The following is an 18,059-nucleotide window of genomic DNA, read 5'->3' on the forward strand; positions in this document are numbered from 1 at the left end:
GAGAGAAAAGCCCAGACCTGGGCGGCGGAGGCACGAGGGGCCGGGAGCCGGGGGGATTTCCTCCTGTTCTTCCCCCTCCAACGGGAGCGGAAAATGTGATTTGCTGTGCATTCCAGGCGCGGTTCCCTGGGGTGACCTCTCCCAGCCGGCCCGGGCGGGGGGGGGGGGAGGCAGACAAAGAGGCGAGGCAGGCGGAGAGGGGACCCCGCGGGGAGGCAGGAGGGGTGCGGGGGGCGGGGGCAGTACCGGGAAAGGGGGCGGATAGCGGGTCCCGCGGCGGCGGCGGCGGCGGCGCCTGGCCAATGGAGAGGCGCGGCCCCGGGCGCCGAGCTTGGCCGCCGGCATTTAAACGGGAGACGGCGCGATGTCCCGCACTCGGTGCGCCCTCCGCGGACCGGGCGACCCAGTGCGCGGCGAGAGCGCTCCTCTCCGTCGGGCGGACCCCGAGCCGAGCCCCGGCGGCTGGGGCCGCGCCCGCACACCGCGCCACGCGTCGAGAGCGCAGGCCGCCACTGCCCGCCGCGCTGACAGGTGAGAGCCGAGGCGCGGGGTCGGCCGTGTGCGTGTGCTGGCGCGCGGGGGTCTCCAGCCGACCCCGGCGTCGCGCTGCGTGTAGACGCGCGGGGCCCTCGGTGCGCACAGGCCGGGGCCCTGCGGTTCCCCGGGGGAACCACGGAAAGCCATCGCGGGGTCGTTCCTGCCAAGGTCTTGGCTGCCGTGACCTCGCCTGGGGCCGTTTGCAGGGAAAAGCTGGGAAAGGGTGTCAAGAGCGAGCGCGGTGACCCCGCACCCCGTTTCCTCCCCCCGGAGCCCCGCTGTCGCTCTCCCGGTGCGTGTGGCAGCTGCGGCGCCGGCCGCGCCCCACCGCGAGGGCACGGAGTCCCCGAGGCCGGAGAGCGGGAGCGGAGGGCCAGTGCGCCGAGGCAGGGGCGCAGCGGGGACCCGCCGCTCCGCAGCGACGGCGCGCGGGCCACACTGAGAGGGTCCGGTCTTTGAGGCGGGGAGCTGGGCGGGCTCCGGGCCGGGGCGCCCGTCGGAGTGGGCGCCGCGAGTGGCCCTGCCGTGGGCTGGAGGACCGGGAGAGTCCGCGGTTGGCCCCGTCGCCCACCCTCAAGGTGAGATGGCGACTCGCGCAGGAGTCGGGACCCTCGGTGCCGGGGCGCTTGGGTTCCAGAGAGCCCTGAGCGCTCACGCCGCACGCGCCCACGTGCCGGCTGCGCACTCGCGGGGGCTGGGTGCCTTGTTTTAGGCTCTCGGCTGAACCTCGGACATCCAGGCGCCGGGCAGCGACGCCCCCCGGGTCCCACTTCCCGCGGGTACCCCTTAGTTCGTGTTCTAGAGCCCCCACCTCGCCTCGCTGCACCTCGCTATAGACGGGCCACGCGGGACTGGCGGCGGGCGCCCGGTCGCCTGCTCCAAAGCCCAGGGCGCCCCTCGCTCTCTCCAGCCGCCAGCTCCCCCGCTGACCCCTCCGCGGCTTGAGGCGCGAGGCCCGGGGCGCAGGGGCTTCGGGACTGTCACTTCATCAGCCAGAGTGAATGGCAGACTTTAGTCTTGGGGAGAACGTAGGGGCCCCCACCCTGGCTTGGCGTTGTCTTCGGGTCCCAGCTCTGCCGTGGGGGCGCCCCAGCCTGGCGTTTCTCCCAGGCGACGCCGGACTTCCGCGCGGGCCCGCGGGCCAGGCGGGGGCTGCGCGCGAGGTGCCCCAGGCTCCCCAGTAAAGCCCCCTGCGCCTGCGAGCCGCCCGAGTGGGCTCCCGGCTGCACCCGACTGCCGCCCTCTGCCGGGCTCGGCTCTTTTAGGCAGAAACACAGTCTCAGAGTTAGGGGTTAAAACCTTTTAAAAAATGGTACAAGGGCAGAGAGGTGACCATTGGTAGGTAATCGGATCTGCTGCTGGAAAAAACATATCCCAGCGGTGTGCGCGTCAGTTTATGTTCCCCTTCGAGATGGTGCCGGGACAAGAGTCGATTAAAATAATCTATTGTGTTAAGTGGGTCACCAGGGGTTTAAACTGTCCCAGAGACCCCAGAGTAGTGGCTTCCTTCTGGCTGTACACACAAGTTAAATAAATAGCGGAGAAGAGGTTAAGATAACCCTGTCCCAGGGTGAGGAGTCTTCTTTCTCCCCAGGGCTTTCCAGCTCCCCCTCCTCTTTCTTTCATACTTTTTTTTTTTTTTTTTGGAAGGAGGTGGGGGCATAGGGACTTGAAGGGGTGGATTTTTCAAAGCAATGAGGGGCAGATCTTAAGAAAACTACAGATTATCATCTCCTCCCTGGCACACCCAAGTCTACAACAGTAAGTAATTTGATTACTATCACTGGATAGATTGCACTCTCCAATGGTTAACTAATTATTTAAGGGTTCTTTAGATCTGGAGTTGCTCTGTGTGCATGTGTGTTTAACCCCCGGGTCATTTAGAAATTAAAGTCTTTTGTAAACTTTGTAATTTTACAGATTTCCTATTTTCTTAAAAGTTCATTTTGAGTGAAATGTTTTGGCAACTCACGCTCTATAGGAAATCCAAGTTGGCCGACAGTCTTTAGGTGAGTGGTTACACAGGGAAGAATAGAAACCTGTTAAGTCCCCACATCTCTCAATGAGAGCTGCCTGCCTGCCTTGCCTTCTAAACTGAAGCCCTCAGTCTTAATGTTTAAGTATTAAAAGTGATATACATCCAAGAAATTTTATGCCACAAAGCCCCCTCCCAAGAAATGACTGTCAACAGCAAAGCTGTGGAGCATGTCCTAGAACAGAGAGTCAAGGGCAGTAAACCTAAGCTTGTTATGGAAGGTAGAGTGGGAGTTGTTGGGAGGTGACTGTAGCATCCACTGAAAGCACAGATCAGGCGAATGTTACCAGCCCGTGTCATACGTCTGCAAGGAATTTTCCTTCATTTTTACATATGCTCATGGAAATGCCAAGTACAACAGCAATTCCTGGGACAAGGAATTTTCTTCACAGTGAACATGAAGATAAAAACGAGATCACTACTTGAGTTTAAGGTATTCTTCAAATGTTATTGCATTAGAAACAAATCCATGTGTCTCTTGTTAAATACCGTGGTGGGTGTCCACAGAACAGTGGTTAAGGACATGTGTTTGGGTGCCGGATAGAACTGGACTCAAACCTTGATTCTCCTACTTGGGAGCGGTGTGACCCTGGACAGATTCTTAACTTTTCTGAGTCTGGATTCCCTGATTAGTAAAATAAAGACAATATTTTCTATCGTATATTTTATTGTGAAAAATGAGAAAATTTGCTCAGAATTTAGCATAATACTTGGCATAGTAAGGGTTTAAAAATATAGGCAGCTCTTATTATTAGTGGCGGTATTGGGAGAGGCAGTAACGTTCTATAGCACCAGGATATACTACACGGTAGTTCTGAAATTAAATCCTAAATCGCAGGCATGCAGGGACTAACATACATCTTTCATTTCAACACAGAACCTATAAATTAGGTCTCTCCATAGTGCTGCTTAGTGAACATTTAATATTTACTACTTTCTAACTTATTTCCTGTTGACCACAAGAATTGTATACAATCATTAACTTCACACACACACAAACCTTCCAATGAGCTTAGAGCTCCTGAGATGCTGAACAACCAGGTGGTGTTCTCCCTTCCTATGCGATTTTGGGCCCCAGCTTGGTTAACCTTAATGGGGTTCAAAATAGGGAGGTGGTATTAGGGTACTTTTAACATGTTCAGGATGAGACTTTATGGTCTACTCATTTGCCAGCCACCAACTTTTCTTCTGGGTACAACTTGTCTGAGAAAAACAAAGCAACCCAGTATATTCTTAAATTCTCTACTTGATTTCTAAAGGTTGACTATCTTTTTAAAAAGTATAGATCAAAATCAAAATAAACTTTGCCCTTCTCAAAGATTTAGCCCTGAGAAAAAGGAGTAGATTATTTTAAAATCTGGCCTGCATTAGAGTATTTGCTGTCAGTTCCATTATTATTTTAATGCTGGGAGAATCATTTGATGCCGAGCCTGATGAATGTCTTTCTAAAACTTTATTCATTCATGAGGAATTGATCAGACATTGAGGCACAGACAGCTGGCTTGCCGACCTTTGTCTCTTCACTGTAATTCCCACTTAACGTGATAAGCCGGTTGGTTAGCTAAAATGAGAAATGCAGCAAGAAGAGGGCAGAGAAGAGCTGGCCTAAACTTTCGCAAAGACACCAAGAACATTGGGAACGGGTCACGCTAGCATTTTCATTTTCATCATCTAGTATTAGATGATGTGTTCGTAGAGTCTTGTGAAGACTGGAATAAATCACAGTGACCTGCACAGGACAGAGGTGGTTAAGCTGGTTTATCTTACGTGTAGACGTTTGCTCTTGATCGCTAAGGGAAACCTGAGGAAGGCATCAGGTAGAGAAGACCTGCTTTGAGAGTATCTACATCCTCTGGGACAAGTGGATTGGAGGGGAGGACAGTGATAAAGGGGGGAAAAAGCTGGGGGTGGGATAGGCCTTGCGGGTGGGGAACTGGAGCAGAGAAAGCTCACCATGACAACATGATCACGTCCCTTGGAGGAGAAATGCATTAAGGGAAATCGAGGCAGGGTTAAAAGAAGAATTTTGCCTGTGAAGGAAAATTAAGGGGGGTCTTTGTGGGTGTCATGATGCACTCTGGACCCATGAGTTGCACCTTTAATGATGTGAGTGGGTCATTTCATGTATGCAAATTACCAGAAATGTTTGTAGCTCATGCTTGCCCATGGGTGATAATTCATAGGAACCTAAATCTGGATCAGTATTTGGGTTGTTTTGATAATGGGGCACTCTGATAGGTGTTGATGTGGAAAAGAACGGTCCTCCAGGAATTGACGTCTTCTTGATTGCCTTCACTTCTAAGATATTTACAAAGTACAAAATATTTGGTGGCCGTACAAATGGGATTTCAAGAGCAAAACAGTCTTATATCCTTCACTGAGTAATCAAGACCAGTTTGGTGTGAGGGGAGGTTGGGTGATTAACCACAAAGACTTGACAGAGCCCTGGTTCCAGTACTAATTACAGCTCTCATCCCGCTCACTCTCGCCCATGTGGAATACGCAGAGCCCTTCAGAGCGCGGCTATTCGCTAAGAAGCTGAGGCCTCTGTTGATTGAGATTCCAGAAGCTGGCTTTCACTTCTCTCCAAATACCTAGTTAATAAGATAGAAGAACTCCAAAACCTCACAATTAGCTCTGAAGATCTTTGAAGAGTAGGCTTTTGAAAAATGAAGAACCATTTCACAATATTTCCCACATCTAATAAATCTTATTTGGAGACAAATTTGCTTTTCTTATTAAAAAACAACAACAGCTTGTCATCCTAGATCCCTCTGGCTTATGGGGTACACATGCTCCCATAGGAACAGGAAGTCTGTTCAAACTAAAACTGAAAACCACAGTTGACTAATTTGGCATTTTCTGCCGTAGTGAATACAATTAGAAAATACAACCCACAGTGTTCCGCGTGGGATCAGGTAAAAAGTAGTGGATATCTGAGGTATTTCTAGAGAAAGGAAGGCAAGCACTAAGGAGCCTCCTAGATTCTAAAGAGTCTGCTATACTGAGGGTGAGAACAAAAGGATTGCAGTTGGCTGCTGTGCTGCCCATTGGTATGTGAGATGGTATTTTAAAATGCAAAGAATGGAAACTCTGTAAATCAATGTGGTCTCTAATAATCATTCACTTAAAAGCACCTACTGTGTGCCATGCACTGAAGATAAGGTGACCAGTATGCCCTCATGACTCTCAGATTAGGTACTTGTTTAATTACAGATGTGGAAATGCCAAGAAGGAAAAGCTGAGTACAAAGAAGTCCTAAGTTGGTGTGCAGAAAACAATTACATTTTTAGACAGATGTTTGTGGGAGGGGATGTCCTCATGACGTGAACGTGTCATATGCAGTCAACATACATTTGCAGCCAGTCCCAGATTGGTCTCTGTGATGTGGGCTCTGCCGGTCTTTCTCAGGGAGGGCTGCTTTGTCCTGGACGTATAGGGGAAGATCATGGTGTCGGCCTGGGGCTGTTTTATGTGCTTCTCTTTGGAATGGGCAGAGACTCTTTTAGTTTAGATCCTGTCCCTGAATTGAATAAATAGCAGAAACTTGCGGAAGCTTCTCAGATTCACTATATAGAATTTGCGGAGACCGAACTGGCCTGGCTCAAGCTATCCTGGCCTCTGGAGAAAATCAGTGCTGTTTTATAACTGGACTTTTCTCGTGAGTGTGTTTTTTTTTTTAAAGACAAAACAAGGAAATTAATTTTTTTGTTGTTGAGGCAAAAATGGTTCTGTTTAAAGAACAAGGATGTTGTAACATAAACTGACAAAAGCCAGGGAGTCTGCAGTCAGAGCAGAGAGCTAAATGTCACATTATCAGCTCCAAACTTGAACTCGCCCAAAAGTATTAGGTTAATGTTGGGAAGATGGTGCCATTTAAGGATATTTTAAATTTCATATCTAATTATCTTAATCTGACATTATCCTTAGGGCTGCATGGTCTTTACTGACAGGGGCTGTCCCTTAGAGAATACAGATTCCACACTGCCTTTCTCTTTGGAGAACAACTGCTCTAGCTGATAGCACCCCCTTGTACAGTTCCTGTGGGGGCCATGATAAGGCCCCCATTGAATTGCACTTTGTGGTTATCAGGTGTAACACGGGTGTCCAGAAGAGAGCAGGGAAATGGGTACTTCAGAGCTCTGTCCTTAAGTTCAGAAAACCGTGGTGGGGTCTAGAGAGGGCAGGGCAGGGGAAGCTTCTGGATTCAGGTCAGATTTGGTGTAATGGCCTGAGGAGGGAGGCTGTGAAACTGCCCTCGTGGAAACGAAAGTCCTTTCACATTTTCTTCCTTTCTCTGCACCCATGCAAGTGTCACAGGCCTTCCTACTCCGAGCCGTTAGAAAGGCAGGCCTACCGAGTCAGAATCTACATTCTGACAACGTCCCCAGGTGATTGCCTGCACTTTCAGGCTTGAGAGCCTGTCCCAGGAGAATCCTAACAGTTCGATGCTTCCCTTTGCACTCTGCTTTTTAGAAATATGCTTCACCCGCTCCTCCTCTCCTCTTCTGTCTGCCCTACCTTCCCTGAACACCCTGCCTCTGGACTCCCTGCTCTCATTTACAGTCCTTACTCCATTCATTTCTTTCTCTCTCCGTCCTGGCTTTACTCTTTTATTCTTTTGTCAATTCTCCCTCTGCCTCCTCCTTATTTAATTTTTTTGTCATTTTTATGTGCCATTTCCCTCGCTGATCCTTATCTAAATCCAGACCCATCCACAATAATTCACTGTCATTAATATATTCAACATGCCTGTGGCATTTATTAACATAAATATTTGCACATACCTGTTCTCTAGTGCCTATTTTCTGCCTTCTAAACTTTATACACACACGCACACACACACTCACGAATGACGTTTCATCATTTAAAGTAGAAAAATGTATATCTTTGTGTAGAGAATGATATAATGAATATCTGTTCTCAGTTTAAAAATGAGAATAAGTGAGGGTTCCAGGAGTCTTTATGAGTTATGAGATCTTTCTGGTAAAGTAATTCATCCTGTCTGCAGTACCGTCATCTGTTTGGTTAGTTCTCAAATTGCTTTCACTTTTACATCAGATTTGATCTGAATAACCTATCTGGGGAGATGAGGTATTTGTAGTGTTGCTTAAATGAAGTCATTTATTGAAAAGTAAAATGATTTTCCTCAGGTCAGATAGCAAGTTGTTGCCCCAGGATTTCCTGTAGAAGCTCAGTCTGGACTTTTCGCCCAGTGCCCTTCCTGGGAAGTGTGTTCCCTCTGTCAGGTGCTTTCTGGTCCCCCCACCAGTCTCCTTCCGATGCCCGACAACAGTGAACATCCAGCCAGCAGAACAAGACACAGCTCGGGAAGGAAGCACTGACGCTAGTTAGGGTGAAAGACCGAGAGATGTGCCTGGCACATGAAGCTAATTTATCTTTGCTATAAAACAAGATAGAAAATGAGTTTCCTGAAGCAGTGCAAGGTAGTCTGGAACTTGAAATAGTAGGAACTTATTAAGTATTGTCGAGTCCAAGAATGAATACAGGTAAGTGACCACAACACAAAATCAAACTTCGCTGGCAGCAGAAGCCAAGGAGCAATTCCTGTGAGAGCACATGCGATGGAGGGAAGGGCCCTGGCTGGGTTCACATCTTGACTTACGCACTGTGTGTGTGACCTGGGGCAAGCTACCTCGTGGCCTCATGGCCAGGAGGGTAAGAGGAATAATAGTACCAATGCACAGAGATGTTGTGCAAAGCGAATGAAATAGTTTACATAAAATGTTTAACAAGGGCCTGATAAAATCTTAGCTGCTATTCCATGCACTGCTTCACCATGGGATACGGCAGGTGATTTCATCCATGTGCCAACACCATAGAGTTCAGGAACGTACAGAGTCTAGGCTACTACACACCTAGGCCGTGGGTATAGCCTATTGCTCCTAGGGTACAAGCCTGTACAGCATGTTACTGCAGAAAACAATACGAGATTAAATCAAGCACAAGAGAAAATGGTTTAATCAACACACAAGGTGTGTGAGGCTGTTTTACAGAGAACTTTTCTTTCATAAGTAGAAAGAGTGCACTCTAAAATAACAATAAAAATAGTTATAGTAAAGGCATAAACCAGTAACATAGCTGTTTATTATCATTATCAAGCATTATGCACTGTCCATAATTGTTTGTGCCGTGCTTTTATACGACAGGCAGCACAGTGTGTTCACGCCAACACTGGAGCATGCATCGCCATGTGACGTTACGATGTCACCAAGTGATAGGAGTTTTTTAGTTCCGTTATCACCTTACGGGACCACTTTTTGTACCTGTTGTCCATCACTGACCAAAACTGTTGTTATGCGGCACATGGCAATATTAATGTTTTAATTAAATAACTTTTCTATTTTTCATGTCTTCCCTCTCTGCGTTCCTTCCTTTAGCATGAGCCGCACCGCCTACACTGTGGGAGCCCTGCTTCTCCTCTTGGGGACCCTGCTGCCAGCTGCTGAAGGGAAAAAGAATGGGTCCCAGGGTGCCATCCCTCCACCAGACAAGGCCCAGCACAATGACTCGGAGCAGACTCAGTCGCCCCAGCAGCCTGGCTCCAGGAACCGGGGGCGGGGCCACGGGCGGGGCACGGCCATGCCCGGGGAGGAGGTGCTGGAGTCCAGCCAGGAGGCCCTGCATGTGACAGAGCGCAAATACCTGAAGCGAGACTGGTGCAAGACCCAGCCGCTCAAGCAGACCATCCACGAGGAGGGATGCAACAGCCGCACCATCATCAACCGCTTCTGCTACGGCCAGTGCAACTCCTTCTACATCCCCAGGCACATCCGGAAGGAGGAAGGCTCCTTCCAGTCCTGCTCCTTCTGCAAGCCCAAGAAATTCACCACCATGATGGTCACACTCAACTGCCCCGAACTACAGCCACCCACCAAGAAGAAGAGGGTGACGCGAGTGAAGCAGTGCCGTTGCATCTCCATTGATTTGGATTAAGCCAGGACAGCCCGCCTGTCCTAGGGATGCAGCCCCAGGCGGGCCCGGAGCCAGACCTAACACAACCTGATTCGAACTTGGCTTAAACCCAGAGGCGAGAAGAACCATCAGCTGCCTTCCGACAGGCACCCACTAGTGCGTAGTCTGTGTGCATGAGTGTGCGTGGGTGCCTGTGGCTGTTTGCAGACACCAGAGGAAACACAGTCTCTGCTAGAGGGCACTTCCTATTACCGATGAATCTGCTCCCAGAAGGGAGGGCACCGAAAGCCCATGCCACCCCGGCACATCAGAGGGGCAGGTCCGAGCTCTGGTTCTGCCTTTGTCTCCCTAGGGCCCAGAATCTCCCTTTAGAATGAATGTTAATGGAAGAGGCGACTCTGAGGGCAGGAGACCTGTTTCAGTGCCGTATCAGACTTGGAAGAGGTATTTCAATCCATGCTTGCTTCCTGCCTTCCGCCTCCCTTCCATAGCCCACCCTTTCTTAGGATCTCAGTGACTACTTCAGTCTAATCTATTTGCCAAGGGTTCTAAATTAACTCACTTGACCACAGATGCAGATGTTTCCCATCTTTGGAAGACCTTTAGGACTCTGGGGGAGGCTGGTGTGGGCAAGCGCAAGGACAGAGGAGCGAGAGAAGGGAGGGATTGAACGTGAGGATCACTTGGGCCCTTAGGGAGATAGACGTGCAGGGTCTCGGAAGGCCAACCCCAAAACACAGTGAGACCCACCCGTTAGCAAGTTTTTTCCCGGAATTTAACAGAACTCGAGTGAACAGAGAAAAAATGAAATTGCAAAAAATAAGATCATTAACTTTGGCTGTCACTCTTGAGTTGCTGAAACCAGTTGGAACCCAGTGTCCAAATTTAAAACGTAAATACTAACCACTCTTAGTTTCTGAACCAAGTGAATGAGCTAAATCAAAACAGCCCCTTCCTGCTTTGTCCCTCAGGTGGGCAGTAGAAGTAGCTCAGTACCCCCTACGCAGGGGTAGGAAAAAAAACAAAACCTCATAGGCAGAAGGTCCTAATTCCTTTTGCTTGGTTATACTCACCTCTTTCCCAGTTCATTATATCCGTGTAATGCTTCTGAGAGCCACACCCTGTGTTGTAAAGATTCTGCCTCTGCTGAGTGCCTTTGACAGAGGAACCAGGCTGAGAGGAGAGAGTTTGGGGCCTGCTCCATTTTAGCTGTAAGTATACTTTGGGTCTCTGTTTTAGCCATTGATAGAAGTTTGAGCTGAGGAGCAGATTGCCTCTGTCCAAGGAGTAGTTTAATGCCTGGGAGATGTGAGGGATATGGCCTCCCCTCCTTCCTTGCCCTCTGAGGACCTGCTGGGAAGCGCAGGTCAGAAATCAGAGCATTTGGGTTCATTAGCTGTCCCCCTACTGCTGGTGGGATTCATGCAACATTGCAATTCTTCAGAACCTACTGGTAGATGCTGTCCTCTGATTAAACTTGGGCTACTCACAATACTTATTTAGGATTTATCGAATGGCCACAGTGTGGTATGGGTGAACCTTACTGCATTTTGGGTTCAGCTAACCTGTCCTCTTGTAAACTGCACCCCCCCACACCAACACTTTTTTTTTTTTTTGCTTTGTTTGTATCGTCTCAGCCTCACCAGCAAGTCATGTGTAACATGGGAAACCAACACCTTAGACTTGTGTTTCAGTTGCCGATCAAGGCTCCAGCATGCAAAGGCCCATTGCAACTAAAGAGGCTGTTTTTGTTTTATTTTTGTTTTGGTTCAGTGTTCTCCCATCTAACAACTAAACAGGAACCATACTTTGCGGCAGAAGTTATTTTGAACACCCAAAATTTGGGGTCTAATTTTAAAACTTTTAAACTCACTACTGATGATCCTACTACACAAGGCAAATTTGTGCGAACACACAGTCTGTGCATTTCGTATACACTGTACGCCCCTGCCCTAAATCTTTCTATCATCCACATCCTCCAACAATAAAGCACAGAATGGATTTAATTAAGCACACAAATGCTACGCCAGAATCTTGAGGGTGGGGGAGAGGAAGAGAAAGGGGAAGGAACTGAAAATGTAAAACCATACTTGAGAGGAAAAATGACATTCAGAACCAGCAGACACTGAATTTCTCTTGTTTTAACCCTGCCACAAGCATGCAATTGTGTTAAAAAGAGATGACTTAAGTTGGCAGCAGTAATCTTCTTTTAGTAGCTTGTACCACACTCTTGCGTGTAAGTTGAATTTGGCTTAGATAAAGAGAATTTCCTCAAAATGAACTTCACTGCGATAATCAGCAGCATAACTGCCCTAAAAGCACATAACTAGCCAAAGAGGGAACCGTCTGCTTTTCTTACTGTGCCTATATTAAGACTCACACAAGTACAGTGTGTCTCCCAACATTTACTGAAAGTGCCATCTCTGTTACATATTGTATTGGAGTCACCAATGATGTACTGATATGTTTTTAATTACTATAGTAAAATCTTTTTAAATGGCAAGATATTTGCAATCTTGATCTTTCCTATTAAAACAATGCCAGACACCAAATATGAATTTTATGATGTACACTTTGTGCCTGGCGTTGAATGAGAAAAAACACACATCCTGCAAGTCTCTAAGTTTTTCTGTTGTTGTTATTGTAGTTCTTCAAAGTTCAAAGTGTAAGCGAAAAATCTGGAGGAAAGGATAATTTCCACTGTGTGGAATGTGAATAGTTAAACAAAAAGTTATGGTTATTTAATGTAATTATTAATTCAAATCCTTTGGTCACTGTGATTTCAAGCATTTTTTTTTCTCCTTTATTTGACTTCCTTTGAGTTGAGCAAAGAAGAGGCGGGCACATTGTATGCTGTTGGAAGCTTTTATCAGATCAGAGGGAAATAATAAAATCTGGACACATCTGAACATGCATTACAGAGTCAAGAGCTGAGCTTTTATAAATTTTTAATTTAATGTTCCTTAAAGGTTAACATTTCTGAGGCAATATTAAGCATAATTTTAAATGTTATTTTGGAAGACTTATGATGTGTGTGTATAAACAAATAGCGGATAATAATGAATAGTTCACAAGTCCTTTTAAGGAGAAAATCTAAAATGAAAAATGTGTGTGCAGAACATTTATAAGTGACAAGTTAACATGTAAGAGTGAAAGTTCTATTGATTTGTCCTTCTCAAGATATTTAATATCAACTGCATTGTGTATTATGTCTGCTTTAATCATTTAAAAACAACAGAGGATTATATAGACTATGATTGAGGTACTTTGCTGTGTATGAAGATGAGAAGGGACTTGATAGTATCATGAAAAGTTAATTTGGTTTAAAGCAAAGTTTTATGAATCTGTAACTAGAATGTAATTTCACCCAAATTATGTTCTATATAACCTTTCCCGAAGAGCAATAAATCGAACCTCTTCTCTCTCTCTGTGTACGTGTGTGTTTAACTGGAAATGTTCATAGGGTAGGAGAGGATTCACTTGTACTGGGAAGGGAGATAGGAAAACAATTAGATCTCTTGTGACCTCAAAGGGAATTTATGTCTTCCACCTAGACCTTCCAGATCCCTTGATGTCAGGGGAAAGCTGGTGTGTGCTGGGAAGTACCAACCTCTTCCCCGGAGATAGAAGAGTTAGAAAGGGTTAGGAGAAGCCTTCAGATAGTGGAAGAATTATCACAGAAATGATAATAGCTTTATTTTGAGGTGTTCAGGGGGAAAATGGGAGAAAGATTTTGGGCTCAGTAGAAGGGAGAGGTTTCTAATGATTAGAGTGATTCAGCAATGCAGTGAGCTGCCATGAGATGGTGACTGGAAATGTTCATAGGGTAGAACATAGGGTCCTTGCCCTTGGAAATATTAAACCATATGCTAGATATCTTTGTCCAGAAAAGTCACTAAGCAAAGAAACAACAACAAACAGCAGCAACAACAAATCCTGGGGAGGGCAAGAAGGACTGATTGCAAGAGTTACCACATTATGTCACTTCAAATGCCCGGTTTTCAACAAAAAATTATGAGTCATGCAAAGAAACAAGAAAGCATGGCCCACATACAGGAAAAAAAGACAAAGACAAAAAGAACTGTTCCTTAGGAAGCCCAGACATTGGACTTATTAGACAAAGACTAAATAAACTCTTTAAATATTCAAGAACTAAAGAAAACCATTCTAAAGAACTTAAGGAGAACAAGAAAATGAAATTTCATCATGTCCTGAATACAAATAAAGAGAAATTATATATATATAAAAGAACCAAATAGAAATTGTGAAACTGAAAAGTATAACTGAAATGAAAATTTTACTAGAGGGGCTGAATAACAGATTAGAGCAGGCAGAAGAAAATTGAGAACTCTTTACCTAGACTAATAAGAAGGAAGGAGGAAATAAAGGGGACTCTATTAAAATCAGGTAAGAAAGAGGGAACAATTTGATGGACCTTACAGAAATAAAAAGGATTATAAGGGAATACTATGAACAACTGTATGCCACCATATTAGATGATTTAGATGAAATTGATATATTACTAGTGCAACAAGAGTCCAGTTCGATTTTTTCATGTTTGACTCCTAACATCTTTAAAGCCTCACTCCTTTCTTTTTCCCTTCTGCCCCACATCTGGGCAAGCTGATAAGAAAGCCTCGGCTCTCTCTTATTTGTCACGGATCAGACAATCAAATCATTTAAAGGCCTGTCTACATGTGAAAACCCTCATCCCAGCCTCACTCTTTAACCACCATAAAAACTCCAAGTCAAGTTCCTTTCTGTGTTCTCAGTCTGGGTTGGAAGGCCTGCCCTACTCTCCACTGAAAGCCTTGCTATGTGAGTAATAAAGCTTTCATACATTCTTGGTGTGTGTGTGGTGCCATCAGTCTTGACATCTGAACCAGACTTTGAATAAAGGTCCATTCTCTTCATTTATTTATCTATTTATTTATTTTTATTGATTTCAGAGAGAGGAAGGGAGAGCCAGAGATAGATAGAAACATCAATGATGAGAGGAAGTCATTGATCAGCTGCCTCCTGCATGCCCCTCAACTGGGGATCAAGCCCCAAACCAGAGCATGTGTCCTGACTGGGAATCGAACCATCACCTCCTGGTTCAACCACTGAGCCATGTTGGCTGGGCAAGGTCCATTCTCTTTATGAAGGTGTCTACAACACCTGCAAACACACAAACTACTAAAATGACTCAAGAAATAAATATTTGAATAGAACTATCACCAATAAAGAGGTTGAATTAGCAATCAAAAAACTTTCCACAAAGAAAAGCCCAAGGCCAGGTGGCTTCACCAGTGAATTTTACCAAATATTTAAAGAATTAATACAAATTCTTTACCACTTCTTCCAAAAAACAGAAGAGAACACTTTCTACCTCATCCTATGAGACCAATATTACTTTGCTATCAAAATCAGACAAACACATCACAAAATAAAACTACAGACAAATATTCCTTATGAATCTAGATGCAAAAATTCTCAACAAAATACTAGGTGACTGAATTCAGCAACACACAAAAAAGATTATACATCATGATCAAGTGGGATTTGCTCCAGAAATGTAAGGTTGGATTAATCATCAATCAATGTAATACATCATATTAGTAGAATCAAAGACAAAAATCACACAATCTTGCAGAAAAATCACTTGACAAAATCCAACACCTTTTCATGATAAAATCACTCAACACACTAGGAATATAAGGGAGTTCTGATAAAAGACTTGATAAAAGACACTTATGAAAAAACCACAGCTAACATTCCTGAAGGGTGCAAGACTAAAAGCTTTCCCCCTAAGCATATCTGCTTTCACCACTTCTTTTCAACATTGTCCTGGAGGTTCTAGCCAGCACAATTGGCAAGAAAGGAAAAAAGAAGTCATCCAGATTGGGAAGGAAGAGGTAAAACTATTTCTATTTTCAGATGACGTAATCTTGTATGTAGGAATCGTAAGGAATCCACAAAAGAAGTACTAGAGCTGTCTTAGTCCACTTGGGCTACTGTAACAAAATACCACCGACTGGGTAGCTTATGAAAAACAAACATTTATGTCTCACAGGTTCAGAGGCTGGAAGTCCAAGATCAGGGTGTCAGCATGGTCAGGTGACAGCTTGCTTCCAGGTCTGGAGACTCTTTTATAAGGCACTGATCTCATTCATAAGGGTTCCACCCGTTTGATTTAAGCACTTCCAAAGGTCCCACCTACTAATGCCATTACCTACGGGGGTTAGGATTTCAACATATGAATTGGGGAAGGGAGAGGACACAAACATTTGGACCAGAGCAAGGGCTAATAAATGAGTTTATCAAGGTCACAGCAAGATCAAGATACAAAAATGAATTGTATTCTATACACTACCAAGGAAAAACCTAAAACTGAAATTAAGAAAATAATATGATTTGCAACAGCATGATAAAGAATAAAGGACACAGGAATAAATTTAACAAAGGAAGTACAAAACTTGTACAATGATAACTATAAAACATTGTTAAAAATATTAAACACCTAAATAAATAGAAAGACAGCCTGTGTTCGTGGATTAGATGAATTAGTATTGCTCAGCAGATTCAACACGATCCCTACCAAAATCCTAACTGCCTTCTTTGCAGAAGTGAACAAACTAATCCTAAAATTTATATGAAAATGCAAGGGGCCCAGAGCAGCCGAAGCAATCTTGAAAAAGAAGTGCAAAGTTGGAGGGCTCACACTTCCCAATTTCAAAACTTACAACAAACAGTTGATACAAGGCAATCACCCTTTTAACTACTGCTAGGAATTTTTCCAGCCTCTCCAGGAGTTCTTCTGATGATCTACCTCAATTTTAACCCATTTCCACACTACAATAATACTCTCAACTTTTATAGTAATTTCTTCTTTGCATATCTTTATAGTTTTATCAGCAAAGTGTGCATGCCTAAACTCTACACTTTAGTCTGGTTGTAAGCAGTTTAAGTGAGAAAAGATAAAGGCCTGAATTAAGGCAGCCCTGAACCCCTTCCTATGATCTTGGTGATCACCAAGTCGTCAGTGTCCACTTTCTCCTGTTGCACCAACCAGTATACTGGGAAGAAGTTTAAAATTACTGGATATTTCGAAGTATATTAAGTAATTATTTTGTTCCTCATTATCATAAAAACAAAGCTTAGATTCTGATGCTCACAAAAGGATTCTACTATCTTCTGTGCATATGATTGAAGCCACTTTTTCTCACTGTTTATTTATCATTAGCATACGTAGCATTAGTCCATTGGAAATGAACTTCAGTGTCTTCCAGATAGTCCACAAGGGCCAATACTGACCCTTGAATGTAGAAGTTTATTACTGTGCACAGTGATAGCAGGTGTTAAATATAGGAAGTAAATATCTATTATTTTTTACTTCTTGCATCTCTTTTCTTTAAATTCCTTTTTTTAGAGCAACCTTTCCCTCATTGCATGTGGTGCCATCCAGGCTTCTTATTACGGTGCCTTCCATCTGTACTCCCTCTCGAGGCACAGGGGTGACACAAGACCACACTGAAAAATCAGAAGACCCATTCCACTTGGCTGTTATGACTGATTTTAGAAATGGGCTTGAAACAACCTGGATGCACAAGAATCTTCCTAAGATTTGAATATGGAGACCGGGAGAAACAAGATTTTTTTTCTTTTCTAGGATCACAAGTTTTAATAATCCTGTCGACCCAACTCTGATGACAGCTATCTTTCCCAGGTATACGGATGAAATTGTCTGAAGAAAGAAGCCTCTACACACAGAAAAGCAGAGCCAAAAAAATGTAAGTATCTTGATGACAAAAATTTTCCCCCTGGATCAAGCTATACTGGAAATCAGGCCAAACTCTGAGTCATTCTGTATTAGTTATACATTGCTTTATAACAAATTATGCCAAAACTTAGTAGCTTAGAACAACAAACATTTATTATTTCACACATTTTTTTTTTTTTATAGGGATCTGGGAGTGACTAAAGGGGGTGGTGCTGGCTCACAATCTCTCAGAAGTTTGCAGTTAAGGTGTTAGCAGGGGCTGCAGTCATCTAAAGGCTTGACTGAAGCTGGAGAATCCCCTGCTCATAGGGTTCACACACATGGCTGTTGGCTGGAGGCCTCAGCTCCCCACAATGTGGACCCCTCTTCGCAGCACGGTAACTGGCTCCCTCCAGAGTGAGTAATCCAAGAGAAAGCAAGGAGGAGACTCAGTCTCCAAAATCACACAACGTTGCTTTCGCTTTCTATTAGTTAGAAGCAAGTCACTAAGTTTGCTTACATTCAAGAGGGCTTCTAGGTTTCGCCTCTTGAAGGGAGACGCATCAAAGAAATTGTGGTCATATTAAAATCAACACACCCTTAGTTACACGAATCAATAAATTCAATTTTTGGCTTAGTTTGTATTGGGTTCATGTCACTGAAAACTCACAGAATCCTATATCTGTATCACTAAGAAAGTTTTAGATGTTATTATTTATTGCTTTTACTCTGATCTCTTATGATGCAGGCGGAGCAGACCTACTTTCAGTGTCCTGCATCTCTATCACTGTAACAGCCAACCTGGTTCTA

The 18,059-nt window shown here is 44.8% G+C and overlaps 1 protein-coding gene across 1 annotated transcript; it reads left to right on the forward strand.

Annotated features, from left to right (window-relative positions):
- The first annotated feature begins 364 nt into the window (after window positions 1–364).
- On the forward strand, window positions 365–12,932 carry GREM1 (gremlin 1, DAN family BMP antagonist). Its single transcript, XM_087822434.1, has 2 exons — window positions 365–531; window positions 8,974–12,932. The coding sequence occupies exons 1-2, from the start codon at window positions 365–367 to the stop codon at window positions 9,527–9,529; spliced, it is 723 nt and encodes a 240-aa protein (XP_087678560.1). The 3' UTR covers window positions 9,530–12,932.
- Window positions 12,933–18,059: the final 5,127 nt, after the last annotated feature.

Source organism: Miniopterus natalensis, chromosome 1 (assembly GCF_054644295.1).
Source record: "Miniopterus natalensis isolate mMinNat1 chromosome 1, mMinNat1.hap1, whole genome shotgun sequence".
NCBI lineage: Eukaryota > Metazoa > Chordata > Mammalia > Chiroptera > Miniopteridae > Miniopterus > Miniopterus natalensis.

Coding starts and splice junctions, on each gene's coding strand:
- GREM1 (XM_087822434.1), top strand. CDS start 365: ATGTCCCGCACTCGGTGCGCCCTCCGCGGACCGGGCGACCCAGTGCGC. Junction 532..8,973: donor ACTGCCCGCCGCGCTGACAG/GTGAGAGCCGAG, acceptor TCCTTCCTTTAG/CATGAGCCGCACCGCCTACA.